The sequence below is a fragment of the Schistocerca americana genome, chromosome 8, assembly GCF_021461395.2.
Source record: "Schistocerca americana isolate TAMUIC-IGC-003095 chromosome 8, iqSchAmer2.1, whole genome shotgun sequence".
Taxonomy (NCBI): domain Eukaryota; kingdom Metazoa; phylum Arthropoda; class Insecta; order Orthoptera; family Acrididae; genus Schistocerca; species Schistocerca americana.
Window position 1 is genome coordinate 460,272,349 of NC_060126.1, and position 15,945 is coordinate 460,288,293.

The 15,945-nt window shown below is 36.4% G+C and overlaps 1 protein-coding gene across 1 annotated transcript in view; it reads right to left on the bottom strand.

The window, feature by feature from the left end:
- Nucleotides 1-815: 815 nt before the first annotated feature.
- LOC124545245 (sarcoplasmic calcium-binding protein) overlaps nt 816-15,945 on the bottom strand; it is a 189,741-nt gene continuing 174,611 nt past the window's right edge. Inside the window, exons 5-6 of the mRNA XM_047124118.1 lie at nt 8,657-8,737; nt 816-2,359 (exon numbers count right to left, since the gene is read on the bottom strand). Of these exons, the coding sequence (XP_046980074.1) occupies nt 2,210-2,359; nt 8,657-8,737 (231 nt within the window). The 3' untranslated portion in view covers nt 816-2,209. The remainder of the gene's footprint in view (nt 2,360-8,656; nt 8,738-15,945) is intronic.

Below are 15,945 nucleotides of genomic sequence, written 5' to 3' on the forward strand. Positions count from 1 at the left end.
CCTGTTGATTTGCATAACAAGTTGTTAGTGAGTTATGGCCTGAGCTGTTGTGAAGTGGCTTTCATGAATTGATATGAAATTATTATACTCAAACAAAAGTATTGTATCAGAATGGAAACCGAATTTATGACATTTTACTGAAATGTGAGGTGAATAAAATAAAAGTGCTGATGAACAAATTTAATTATGCAGTGTCCAAACTGCCAAACTCAAAAGAACCCAATCATACACCAAGACATCATTGTTTTCAATGAGCCATATTTTCAACAAAGATTCATGAGAAACACTTGAGTGTATTTCTAGACTTAAGTACTATTTTGAACTTCCTTCTTGCTTAAAATGGTTGTACAAACTTAGCAATATTATTCCCAATAAAGTGCACAAGAATAATTGGTGATTTTTTATTAGCAACATAGGAGTAGCTTGTAAGAAAGGGAAAAATTATTATTTTGATGAGTTCTGCACAACACATAAGCAGTGACAAAAGCTAGTAAGCCAAAACATTCAGGAGAAAACATATTTCACCACTGAACAGGTCGCTACCAGTATGTAGGGTTTTATGATTTAGTTGGTGAGTTTCAGCACTAGTTAATTTTTACGTTAATATTCATGAAAAATGTCATCCAAATGATTTGAGTGAAGTCATATATTAACAATAACAATAACAAAAATAAGAAATTGTTCTCCATGAGCACTGAAATAAAACATGGACTATATACTTTATTTAGTCTCTTTGTCACTTACAGACCATCCATTATCTCTATGTCTTACAAAACATGAAATTACAAAATATATAAAAATAGGAAATACACCCAATATACTGGAAGACAGATTTTTTTTCCACGTAATATGTTGCTTACTGTATTTTACTCAAGACATAAAATATTTAAAACTGAATATAAAATGTTGGTTTTGCTTATCAACAGCTTCAGCTTCTGTGTAAATATCTCTTTTTAATTACTGCAATACAAGGTGATGATTCACTCAAAAAGTATTACACACATAAAGTGTCTAAAAGCCTTAGATGGGAAATGACTGCCCACCCTAACAGATCAAACTAAAAGAGTTAAGCTGTGAGTGCAGGACAATCTCTTTACCAAATATTAGAGATGGTGTCCACTTTGACATAAATGATCACTTTGCACTTAAATGCAAATGGCAGTGAATACAGCTCATTAAATATTAAGGTATAACATACCTTAATTCACCACAGCCAATCATCCAGTAACCCAAAAATGCCTCACCTGTCTTCAAACACACATTAATGTATGTACTTAATAATGACTGAGAAGATGAATCATTCCTCTTTTCAAATGAGAGACAGACATTACAAATATGTGAATATTGCTGGTTTATGAAATTTACACTGCTCTGCATTACTCACTTCCTTTTTAATGTGCCTGTTCATCATTCATCACTTTATCTTTAAGGTCTATTCCTTCAATCATAATTTCAGCCCATCCAAAATTGTCCACTATCATAATAATTACACACTATTATTAGAAGTCCTGCACCACCTTCACATTAAAATAAAATTTGTAACATCACTTAGTATTGTCCATATCATTAATATATTGCATGTGAATTATGCAGTTAGAATATCCTGATTAACACAATTTCTTTATCAAACATAATTTTATAGATTATATCAGAAAATACATTTGATATATACGGATCTGGTTGAGACTTTTACTTTGGTAATGACAGAAAATTTATAATGGCAGTCACACTATTTCAACAAATTTTCTGAATAAGATGTAATTGATGCTCTGAACAGTTTTTATTCCTTAGTCTCTGATGATCCAATTACGTTTTCAGAAAAAAATGTTGTGTAATTTTCTTATCCCTAAATTTGGAGAATGTAATATCCTTCTGAATTCATTGCTGAACAGCGTCTTGAAATTAAACAACTAAAAGTTAGTTACTCTGTAGTTCATTACACTATAAAACATTATCCTATATTTTAACATATATCCCACAGTGTGAAGATCACAGTCTCTTCACTTTACTCTGCCTCTAGAATGTAGTAATTTTCTGGTGTCATATTTGTTGTCACAAGGCAACAGTAACTTCTCTCTATTATTAGCTGAATAAAAACTCAGCATGACAAAAGTACATTCGTCAATGACAAGCTTGTCGAATGTTCAGGTTTGCATTATTAAAGTTATTACAACCATCATTATCAGTTCTTGCCAGATATTTCAGCATATTAAGGCTTGATGAGAGGACCCCAGAAGTATTTACTTGGCTTTGACTCATCTTCTGTGATAAAATACTCTCTTCCAAGCCTAATAAATTCCTCATCACTAAGATGTCCATCATGGTTCAGATCAATAGCAGTGAAGCTCTCAATTGCTTTCTGAAACAAAACAACAAATATTTTCTTCTGTAAGGTCTTCAAAGCTTCTCTCTCTCTCTCTCTCTCTCTCTCTCTCTCTCTCTCTCTCTCTCTCTCTCTCTCTCTCTCTCTTTTTCTCTCCGTGTGTGTGTGTGTGTGTGTGTGTGTGTGTGTGTGTGTGTCCTTGCATGGAACAACACTGATTGTCTAGGAGTGGTTGCTGAACAGATGCGTGTTGTGGGGATAGGGAGGGGGCAGTGAAAGGAAGTGACTGAGGATTGGGGAAGCAAGAAGAAGGGGAGGTGCTGAGGTAAAACCATGGATAGCGAAGTATTTTCAGATGGAAAGATTCAAGGCTCTCAGCAACTGCTGAAAATGTCGGCAATGATTCCAAAACTGATAAGAAATGAGAAAAAAGTGAGTACAAAGATAGTGACAAAGTGGTAAAGGAGAGGTAAATGGGTGACTGAGGAAGTGACTTAACACAGTCTTAGGCCAAGTGTGCTGGAGGATCAGTTTCCACTTGCACAGTTCAGAGGAGCTAGTAGCTTACAATTTAGGAGTGTGTAATGACAGGTGGGAGAGGGCTGGGGGCGGGGGGGTCGAGTTTCTATATGGCATGGATATAGAAGAAATGTGAAACACAGAAAGGTGGAACAAATCAACATTACTTGATAACACGCTTAGTGCAAATAGTATTTTTTTTGCTTTTTCTACCTCATATACTATGTATGTACAATAGTTACCTGAAATATCAAAATACTTTCATGGTATATTGTAGATAATTTCATTTAATGCAATATTCAATAATACCTCAGCCGTTCCAATTTCCAGTCCACAAATAAATATTTGTTGCAGTTCATTCATTCACTCATCCATCCATCCATCCATACATACATACATACATACATCACGTCCCACACATCACATCATGGAGAACAGAAGCAATCAGGGATGTGGAATGAGTCATGTTAATGCATTAACCCTCTCACTGCTTCAGACATCCTCTTTGCATTCTGTGCTGAGGCGTCTTTTGTGATGGCTGTACTGCTCGCCAAATGCCAGTTCCTGTGCTGAGAGATGGCATTCTGGCCAGTACAAAATACTCATCATCTCATTTTTCAAAAACTATTACATGAAAAAATGCGATTCTGGCTCATCTTACAATCTGGTTATATTCAAGTGATGTTGTTGTTGCGGTCATCAGTCCAGAGACTGGTTTGATGCACCTCTCTGTGCTACTCTATCCTGTGCAAGCTTCTTCATCTCCCTGTACCTACTGCAACCTACATCCTTCTGAATCTGTTCAGTGTATTCATCTCTTGGTCTCCCTCTACGATTTTTACCCTCCCCGCTGCCCTCCAATACTAAATTGGTGATCCCTTGATGCCTCAGAATATGTCCTACCAACTGATCCCTTCTTCTAGTCAAGTTGTGCCACAAATTTCTCTTCTCCCCAATTCTATTCAATACCTCCTCATTAGTTATGTGATCTACCCATCTAATCTTCAGTATTCTTTTGTAGCACTACATTTCGAAAGCTTCTATTCTCTTCTTGTCCAAACCACTTATCATCCATGTTTCACTTCCATACATGGCTACACTCCACACAAATACTTTCAGAAATGTCTTCCTGACACTTAAATCTATACTCGATGTTAACAAATTTCTCTTCTTCAGAAACTCTTTCCTTGCCATTGCCAGTCTACATTTTATATCCTCTCTACTTCAACCATCATCAGTTATTTTGCTCCCCAAATAGCTAAACTCATTTACTACTTTAAGCATCTCATTTCCTAATCTAATTCCCACAGCATCACCCGATTTAATATGACTACATTCCATTATCCTCGTTTTGCTTTTTTTTATGTTCATCTTATATCCTCCTTTCAGGACACTGTCCATTCTGTTCAGCTGCTCTTCCAGGTCCTTTACTGTCTGTGACAGAATTACAATGTCAATGGTGAAAGTTTTTATTTCTTCTCCACGGATTTTAATTCCTACTCCAAATTTTTCTTTTGTTTCCTTTACTGCTTGCTCAATATACAGATTGAATAACATCGGGGAGAGGCTACAACCCTGTCTTACTCCCTTCCCAATGACTGCCTCCCTTTCCTGCCCCTCGACTTTTATAACTGCCATCTGGTTTCTGTACAAATTGTAAATAGCCTTTTGCTCCCTGTATGTTACCCCTGCCACCTTTAGAATTTGAAAGAGAGTATTCCAATCAACATTGTCAAAAGCTTTCTCTAAGTCTACAAATGCTAGAAACGTAGGTTTGCCTTTCCTTAATCTATTCTCTAAGATAAGTCGTAGGGTCAGTATTGCCTTACGTGTTCCAACATTTCTATGCAATCCAAACTGATCTTACCCGAGGTTGGCTTCTACCAGTTTTTCCATTCATCTGTAAAGAATTCATGTTAGTATTTTGCAGCCATGACTTATGAAACTGATAGTTCGGTAGTTTTCACAGTTGTCAACACTTGCTTTCTTTGGGATTGCAATTATTATATTCTTCTTGAAGATGAGGTTATTTCACCTGTCTCATACATCTTGCTCACCAGATGGTAGAGTTTTGTCAGGGCTGGCTCTCCCAAGGCTATCAGTAGTTCTAATGGAATGTTGTCTAGTCCCGGGGCCTTGTTTTGACTTAGGTCTTTCAGTGCTCTGTCAAACTCTTCACGCAGTATCATATCTCCCATTTCATCTTCTTCTACCTCCTCTTCCATTTCCATAATATTGTCCTCAAGAACATCGCCTTGTATAGACCCTCTATATACTATTTCCACCTTTCTGCTTTTCCTTTTTTGCTTAGAACTGGGTTTTCATCTGAGCTCTTGATATTCATGCAAGTGGTTCTTTTTCCTCCAAAGGTCTCTTTAATTTTCCTGTAGGCAGTATCTATCTTACCCCTAGTGAGATAAGCCTCTACATCCTTACATTTGTCCTCTAGCCAATCCTGCTTAGCCATTTTGCACTTCCTGTCGATCTCATTTTTGAGACATTTGTATTCCTTTTTGCCTGCTTCATTTACTGCATTTTTGTATTTTCTCCTTTCATCTATTAAATTGAATATCTCTTCTGTTACCCAAGGATTTCTATTAGCCCTCGTCTTTTTACCTACTTGATCCTCTGCTGCTTTCACTATTTCATCTCTTAAAGCAACCCATTCTTCTTCTACCATATTTCTTTCCCCCATTCTTGTCAATCGTTCCCTAATGCTCTCCCTGAAACTCTCTACAACTTTTGGTTCTTTCAATTTATCTTGGTCCCATCTTCTTAAATTCCCACTTTTGTGCAGTTTCTTCAGTTTTAATCTACAGTTCATAACCAATAGATTGTGGTCAGAGTCCACATCTGCCCCTGGAAATCTCCAGGCTTCTTCCATGCATACAACCTTCTTTTATGATTCTTGAACCAAGTGTTAGCTATGATTAAGTTATGCTCTGTGCAAAATTCTACCAGGTGGCTTCCTCTTTCATTCCTTAACCCCATTCCGTATTCACCTACTACACTTCCTCCTCTTCCTTTTCTTACTAGCGAATTCCAGTCACCCATGACTATTAAATTTTCATCTCCCTTCACTATCTGAATAATTTCTTTTATCTCATCATACATTTCATCAATCTCTTCTTCATCTGTGGAGCTAGTTGGCATATAAACTCGTACTACTGTGGTAGGCATGGGCTTCATATCAATCTTGGCCACAATAATGTATTCACTATGCTGTTTGTAGTAGCTTACCCGCATTCCTACTTTTTTTATTCATCATTAAACCTACTCCTGCATTACCCCTATTTGATTTTGTATTTATAACTCTGTATCCACCAGACCAGAAGTCTTGTTCACCCTTCCACCGAACTTCATTAATTCCCACTATATCTAACTTTAACCTGTCCATTTCCCTTTTTAAATTTTCTAACTATCCTGCCCGATTAAGGGATCAGGCATTCCACGCTCCGACCCGTAGAACGCCAGTTTTCTTTCTCCTGATAACAACGTCCTCCTGAGCAGTCCCCGCCCGAAGATCCAAATGGGGGACTATTTTACCTCCGGAATATTTTACTAAAGAGGACGCCATCATCATTTAACCATACAGTAAAGCTGCATGCCCTCGAGTAAAATTACCGCTGTAGTTTCCCCTTGCTTTCAGCCGTTCACAGTACCAGCACAGCAAGGCCGTTGTGGTTAGTGTTACAAGGCCAGATCAGTCAATCATTCAGACTGTTGCCCCGGCAACAACTACTGAAAAGGCTGCTGCCCCTCTTCAGGAACCACACGTTTGTCTGGCCTCTCAACAGATACCCCTCTGTTGTGGTTGCACCTACGGTACAGCTACCTGTACCATTGAGGCACGCAATCCTCCCCACCAACCGCAAGGTCAATGGTTCATGGGGGGGGGGCTTCAATTGATAAAGAACTGAATTTCTTTAACTGAATTTCTTTTCATTATTGATCATACTTATTGTGCTGCATCAAATTACATAAAATATTGCACAAAATTTTAAAGATCTCACAGAGGAAAAATACATGGCACAAACTTTGTGTATGGTTGATTTTAGTTAGTATATTGCAGCAAATCTAATATAGATAAGATATTTAAATTTTATTTAAAACTGACAGCAGAAGGATATCTCATTTTGCTCTCGAGTTATGGGGTTTTATATCTGAGGGGTGGTCAGGTGCAATGCATCTACTCACATCCTTGCACACCAAGAATCATGTGATCGTAAAAATCATCATATCTTATAAAAAACTCAAGGTGTTGAAATGAGGTTTTTTTTTTTTATGCAAATGTTAGAACACAATGATACGTGTATATTGTATGATAAATACTTAAATACTCAAAACTTTTTCATTCAGATATGGAAGTAACTTGCTGCAGTTGTGACAGGTCAGCAATGAGGATGCATTCAGATGTTCATAACACTGTAGGAAAACCCACGAGGCATGCAGATACACATCCTTAACACCTGGGGAAGGGAGTAACAGGATATGTATACACACCCACAGCAGTGAAAGGGTTAATAAGCAGAAACAGGTGCAGCAGAATACTTCTGTAAAGGAGGCTAGCAACAAATTATGATAGTGCTCATCTACCACACTAATAATTAAGGGAATTGCTTCCATGTACAGTTATATATATTGGCAAAAAAACACCTACTTTGGAAAAAAGCAGCTACTTTGAAAAAAAGCCAAGGCTCTTCTTCTCCTACTACTCAGCAGCTGTTATCACCTAAATATTCAGAGCATTTATGTAACACTATACAGACCACTATCAGCTGTCTACATATTGGAAAAGTCAAGATATATTTATATTCTTTTAAAATCTTCACTTCTTTATGAATTGTATGGTTAAGTTAACTACTAGAATCCAGATTTTCTGATAAGATATTGTAGGGTTGGCCAATAATGTATTCTTTTACTTTAGTTTTGAATATTTAGGGATTTTCAATTTTCTGACTGATGTCTGTTGGTAATGTGCTGCAGACTCTTGCACAATGTTGTTACACTCCATTCTGAATATTATTTCATTGTCATATCTGAGCCTTTTAAGAATGTCAGCTCCCTTAACACAAATCCCAGCCACTGTTGTTGTACACTGTTTACATCTTAATTGTGGCAGCTGACACCAAATGCACAATTAACTTGTAAACTGTGTATAAGAACAGTGGTTTACCATGATTTGTGTTGAGGGTGTTGACACTGTTAAAAGGCTTGGTACGACAATGACATATGTACATTGAGTGGATTTTTAAAGTTTGACACATGCTGAAGCAGTCTTTTGCAATATAACATTTTATAAGTATGGTAAGTCCAATGATGAAAATAAATAATTTCTACATAATGTCTTTCAAAAAACTCCTGTTATTGTTCACTAGAAATTCTTGTCTTCTCTTTAGTAGTTGCCTTGTTCTGTTTGACTTTTCTCATCTTTTGCAGTTTACTAAAGAATTTTTGTTAAATGATTCCTGAAATGCTAGCTTGTTCCTTACTTTAATCTGGTTTATTCTTAAATAAATATTCATTATGTACATTTCTCATGTCCTACTGGATGAGTTTACATACAGACTAAAAACAGAATATAATTAGATTTTGAAAAAGAACAGAAAGAGTTGACTGTATCTTCCCAGTCTTCCAGGCGGTTGATAAATCTGTTTCTTACTATACTGGAATTATCAATTCCAGAGGATATGTGAAGCATGTCATCCATAACTCTCAGTTTGAGGAAACATAAGGAATCACAATAAAGAGACTATTGCTCAATACATGAATATCCGTGGTGTTCAACACAACCAGCCACCATCAATTTCTTACCTCTGGTCCTAGGTTCAAGCACTGAAAGAACAATTTGAATTCTTCAACAGATATGTCACCACTCTTGTCCTTGTCAATAGCCTGAAACAAGAAGTGCTGTTAAATTTCCTCTGATGGAATTTCATTGAATTGTTTACATTCAAGCTGTTCACTCAATTAGACAATCAATGTTCTGAGCTTGCACTACTGAAAACAGAATTACAGAATAATTATGGCAGATTTGGTAAAGCATTCTGCAATGATAAATGATACATAAGTACTACAGTGGGATAAAAATTTCTAGCTACATTTGATCCACTTACAAACCATAGCTGCATCAAGATGTGAGAAGTTACCATGTGTAATCAGTAGAAGAATAGAAAAAATGCAACAACAGTTGTAAGACTGGTCATCTGTAATTAGATTGGGAGGTAATTAGAGAGAGTTCAGTTTCGATCTTGCTTCTGGTCAGTTTTTATTCCGAGCTGTAGAGAAGCACAGCTTGTGGTTGAAGATCCAATGGGATGTTATGAGAGCTCTCTGGAAAGTAAAATCCATTTTTATGTAGCAAGAGAAGTAGCTGGGGAGGGGGGGCAGGAGACATTCAATACACTGTACACTGACTCATGCAGTATGTCAGTGTGCTTAGACTTGTGATAGTGAGAAAGCCACATTTCTTCCCAGTCACCTGCAACAGCCTTTCAAATTTAATGTTGCAATTGCAAATCCCACCAATTGTGAAATTCGTTCTGTAATATAGTTTTCAGTGGAAAAAAAAGAACAACTTACTCTCATCTATTGAAATTTATCATTAAGTTCCCGTTGTATGTGAACTAAGTATTTCGTGAAGGTGTTAAAAGAAAGGATGAAAATTCAAGAAGACATCAAGCGTGTATCTGTTTGTTGTCAACTATGAACTACTACAGAAAATTGATGAAAACCTTGTGAAAACCTGTATTACATGATATCTTTAGTGCCACACAACTTTCTGCAGTTTTCTATGAGTGTTTTGAATGAGGTTGTGATTAAATAATTAGTATACCATAAGTTCCTTGCTTGTTGGGTTCCAAGCATCCTTTCAGAAAACTGCAATGTCAATGAATTACTGCTTGTCTAGATTTTCTTCTCCTTTATGATGTGGAAGGAAAAGCCCTACTGAACAGAATTATGACTGATGGTGAGAGGTAGTTTACCAATGGTAACATGGAGACACAATGTCAGTCAGTGGTGTGTGTTTCTATTGCCTCACACATCAAACCAAAAAACACAAGCCAAGCTTTATAAGTCCATATGGATACAATTTTTTGAAACAGTAATTCTTTACTGTATGTGTGTTTTATGGGATGTGAAAGGACAATCAATACTGAATGTTACTGTGAGCTATTAAGAAAACTGAGAAGAAAATAAGCTACACTTAGTCTTGACTAAGGGTATCATGTTTTTGCACAGGAATGTAGACCATGCTTTATATTGTTCCCATTTCTTATGGCACTTTTGTCCTTGAAAGCCTTGTTATTATATCCTAAAAAGGTTCTTTATGTCATATACAATTATTTGATATTGTTTCATTCTAGTTCTTGTAATACTGTGTAATCTATGCTATTGTCAACTTCTTTTTTCCAGATATAGAACAATATTTGTTTTGTAAGCATGTTCTCATTCATTCAGCAGAGGTACCCAACAATAGTAAGCTTAACTTTGCCATTATTTCTGATACTTTGGTAGATCATTTATTTTTTAGTATTATTATTGTGATAATAATAATAACAACAATCATTATAAAGTATCTCTATAATATGTTAACTTGAAAGTACCAAGAATGGGCACAAAATGGGAAACCTGGCAACCACAGCCTATTGTTAGAAATCATTCCAGCAAATACTTGGAATAATCTGAGGAAAACCGAGGCCACTGATTCCACACACACATCACTTGCAAGCAGTATTCCCTTTACAGTCCGAATTATAATGGTATTGCAAGTTCATTCCTGTAGGCCATTTGTTCAGTGCCACTTTAACACACCTTTGATGATGAAGCATACTGGCATTTTCTTTCACCTTTCTGCTTTTTTTTTTTTGAATAGGTTACTAGTGACTAAGGTTTACCTAACAGTCACTTTTATGGCCCCAGAGTTGTACACACCTTTCAAGTAGGGTTTCTTTTCATTTTATAACTTTTAGTTTGCAACATACAGGCAGTTTATTCATATGGCCAGTACACAAATCTTGCACATCATGGATAATTGTTTTTGTACACATCTTGGATGTATTGCGCTAGATGTGATTATCTGCAGTGACATCTTGTATCATATCTCTAAATAATGCATGCCTATAATCCATAATTAGAACTTAAGTCCAAGTGACATCTGCTGCAAGAGCAGTTTCTTTGGCTCCATGATCAACAATTCATTACTGATAATTCCAATATGTGGTTTCTTCCAGGTGATGATAACAGATTTGTCTTTTTCACACATTGGTAGCAGCACTTCACTGATCCTGTTTACAATAAGGTTTTCTATCTCCTGGCACTAAAGTTCTTTAGAAATGAAATCTTGAGGCATCAGGTGTTCTGCCAGATATGTGTCATCCATGTACAATACTTCAATAGTGTGACTTGTGTTCGCCAGGCAGTAGAGACTCTATGGTGACAATATATTGGCATTTTAAGAAGCTGGACAAACTCTGACAAAGCAAAGGGTTGAGACAGTATGGGCAGAAGAGGTACAGGAATATCAAGAAGCTGGGCAAGCTATGACAAAGGAAAGGATTGATGAAGGAAATGAACCACGTTGTCGAGACATTGTGCAAGGATGGCACTGATGTCTGGCACAACACCCAACATCTCGCAGTGTAAATCAGGAAGGGTCAAGAATTACTTCTTTAGAACTCTTAGGGCCAACAGCGAATCACTGAGTTTAATTTATGGAGCTGTTGTCTCAACAAACATCCAACCTAAAGGCAGAAAACTAGACATCCTTGAAACACTCCAAATATACAAACACCAAATGAAACAACCAGAATCCATCTTAAATGACAAAAATGACAATATTTACAATAGTATCATCTCTGTTTTCAGCAACTGCCTACACTCTTAAAGTACACACACACACACACACACACACACACACACACACACACACACACACTTACCATAAATATTGACAGCCACCAAGAGTACAAGAGATTGATCTCATTCACAGATAATTCATCACACCAACAGCTTGTACCCCCTGTCAGCTTAAAACTGTATGTACATCAACTACTGGCACAAATGTATATCTATCTGCATATTTTATAACATTAACCAGTGTATTACCCCAACCTTTAGGCAGCTAATATATGCAACATGTAATCTTAAGACTCCTTGCCATGTAAATGTTTGCTCTCATATAATCACTCCTTCCTCTCTCTCTCTCTCTCTCTCTCTCTCTTTCTTCAAAGAGTGTCATCTATGTATGATTTTACTGCTGTAGCCAATATGATCATTGTAATTCAAGCCTGTAACATTTTACCTAATTGTTATTAGCAAGTATGAAGTTTAAGCCATTTTAACATTTCACCTGATTGCATAAATGAGTAGGAATGTTTAGCTGTTTCAACCTTTCAAAACTGGATTTATGTACCACCTGAAGTACACACACATATATTTGACACCTCAAAACAAACACCTCCAAATGGTTTAAACGATTATTCTGTAATAATGTTGTTACAATGTATATTCTTTGCACTTTGCGATTATGTCTTCTCTTCTGCTGTACGAACCTTGCACCCAGCTGATTCCAGACGCCATATTTGTTTACAAATGTGGCAGTATACATGTGAAGTGTTACGACAAGAAAAAGGAACCTGTGACCACTGGAGGTACTCTAGTTTACTTATTAAAGTTTACCATTAAATATCAGTTTAATTTTTTGTCAAAAGTTATCCAAAACCATATTCTGAAATAGTGTCTTGTTTCTCCACTAGGCAGTGCCACAAGTTCCTCCAAATGTCGTAACACAACATTCACACATATGTAATACTAACTAATGTAAATCCACCCGATGATGGAGGTTTAAACCTTCGAAACGCATCGTGAAAAAAAAAAAAAAAAAAAAAAAAAAAAAAAAAAAAAAAAAAAAAAAAACGGTGACTGGTAACAGTAAACTTGTTGTTTCATTTAATAAATGTACAGCTTCTAGTATGGCTACAAATTCCTCATTCATGAGGTCTGTGTCTGTTGAATAAATCAACTTTGGGTTGTAGAATGCCCTTCCAATAGAGCTGGTAGTTTCAAAGTCTTTAGTGAGGATATTGACTATTTGTGGATTCTGTCTTAAAGACTGCACCGTAATGCTGCTATTTATGTCAGCACAATATTCAGAAGAAAAGACAGATATTAGTTGGAATGGTATATTAAAGATTTTTAGTTGAGTTAGCTTTCCCAGAGATCTCCTGAATGTGTAAATATGTTTATACTAAAGGAGTAATAACCCTAGCTATCTCAAAGTGTCCAGTGAAGCATTTTTAGTCAAATTTGAAATAATTGGTCTGCGGTTATTTGATACATTTGGAGCTCTTTTAAAAAGAAAATTGGCTTGGAGTTACAGCTGGAGTTTTAGGTGCTTAAACTAACTGTGCATTGGCTGGAGAGGAGTGGACTGGACTGGATTGCCCCCATAGAAACCTGCCACTCTGTATTGACAGTTGTTAATTCTCTCAAAACAATTTTCCAATGCAGGTCCATAACAGATACTACTTTAACCCTTGGACAGGTGCACCATCTGTTACGTTACCAAGGTAAACAAATAAGAACAGAATCGCAGTTTAATCTTAATTTAATCAAACAATGATGAAATAAACTTACATTATGCGAGCTAAATCACTATTTCACTAAACAATAGTAAAATTAAAATTAATTATATAAATAGTTCATTATACATAAAATAGTTCATTATACATACAAGTGTTATCCCATATTACTGACCCATTCACAGCATTAAACAGTGCAGTTGCATCAGATCCCAGCCAGCTGTTTATTCAATTGCTTATTATCTCACAGACAACTGCCTCACTGTGGGACTGCACTGCTAGCTGGGAATCTGAGTCATTTTCTTGCACGGACCATAAATATTTTCTCATCTACCTCACTGTTTATTTTACATTGCTACTGCTCACTTGGACATTTGATAGCATAACATAACAGTGTGTTGGGTGAAGCAATAATGAAAGAATAGGTACAGGCTTGCAATTGTAAAACAACAATTGAACAGTACAAGACAATGTCATTTGTGACTGGCTCACTTTATATATAGGCACACTCGCTCAAGGGTTAATGAATGACTGGGTGTACTATCTACTGGTAGGGCTATGGAGCTGACCAGATGCTCAGCACCACCGAAATCTTATCACTGATATGATTACGTTGGTAACCACTCTGTCAGCATGTGACTTATGTGCATCTCCCACATTAATAGATCATGAGTCCTATTTCACAATTTCTTTACAGGGACATGGCACAGTTCAACTACCTTAGAAAGAGTCAGTGCAAGTTGGAAAAAAAAAAACTACAGGAAAAGTTAGCTGCAGGGATGTTCCATAGGCATCTTTCTTGTAAGGCATTATTTGAGCGCAGATATTGTAATAATCAGTTGAATCCCACACCCTTCTGGAGGTACACCCTTGAAGTAGAAACATACATCATACTGAACAACTTTCACCTTCTCTAAGAATATACTAAGTATGTCAGGAGTGTAAACATTGAACAAGAGGGACACCAAAACTGTAACTTTCAGGAAATCTATGTTCTTAGTTCTTGTACATGCCTTTTAATTCATATGACAGGAAGCAGTCAGAGATAAAAGACAATAACCATTCTGTAAAACCACGAGGCATATTTTGTTACTTTAATGTCTTGCCACTGGGAGAGCAACATTCTTGTATGTAATGCTTGAGTCCAGAAACACTGCTAGATAGCAGACATTTCTGCAGAAATAGAGTTGAATTTGAATTCTTTCAGGCCAGTCTTTTTGGATGTTACAATAATTAGAAATGTTGTTGTATACTGCACAAGTCTGTAAGGCTCAAAGTAAATTTTCTTTTGATCAGCTTCTGTAATTGTTCCATTAACCAACTATAAAAGGGCTAGGACAGGCGAACAATCACATCATTATTGACATATTGTTTGCTTTACCATGGTAATTTGTTTGTTTAGTGGTTTTTGTTAGAGATAAAGAACAGGTGTAATAAACCATGACAAGGTCACATCTTCAACAGTATTATTGGTAAGGCACATTGTCAAGCATAGAAGAAAGTTACTTTATATTCCTTTCCTCTGTCTTCGTATATTCTTATAGGGTACAAAGTGGCACAACCTTCCCAGTAATAGTCAGACAGCTTTTCTTCATGAATATCATACTCCCCTGATATATTAAAACACACTGTATTCAATGATATAAATTTTTTAACATGGTTGTAGACAGGAAGGAGATAAAAATATTCAACAACTATAATTTTTTTAAAAATATAGTTAAGTTCATCAGTAGTGGCAAAGGGTTGTATTTATTTGCTACTGTAAAGATTAATTAGCTTACAGTCTTCAAGTTTGTCTCAAATTTTGACAGTTAATATTTTTTAAGACTTGCTGTGGCTTAGTGGTGTTGATTTTTATTAAGTTTAACACAATTACTTCTTGCATGGCCTCAGGATGCGCAACACATCAAGAGACAACATATAATCAAACAGGTAGTTGTGAAATGGAAATACAAACTATGAACAACAAGAAAATGACTTCTTTATCTCATAGCTTGACTGTTTCAAATCTCTTATTACTGGAGGACAGCTGGTACAACGTATCAAAAGGAAGAGTCTCTTGAGGAAACTAAATTTATGAAACAAAATTGCTACCCTGTACTTAACTTCAGGCTAGTTGTCAGTACTGTCAACAGATATGTATAGCAAGCAGTACATGCATTATCCTAGCTTTCAGAACTAATATTGCGTTTGTTGGGAAGGAGAGAGTTGTAGGCTGGGGAAAGTTAAAAAGTGAGGGCAGGTTACTCAGGCCATGGGACAACAGGGATCCACATATTTTGAGGACAAGTGAATAACTCTCTTCTCCCTAAGGACCAAACTATTAATCCTGAAGGCTTGGTAACTGTGTGTACTTTTATACACTATGTGATCAAAAGTATCTTGACACCCCCAAAAACATTTTTTTTTCATATTAGCTGCATTGTCCTACCACCTACTGCCAGGTACTCCATATCAGCAACCTCAGTAGTCATTAGACATAATGAGTGAGCAGAATGGGGCACTCCGCGGAACTAACAG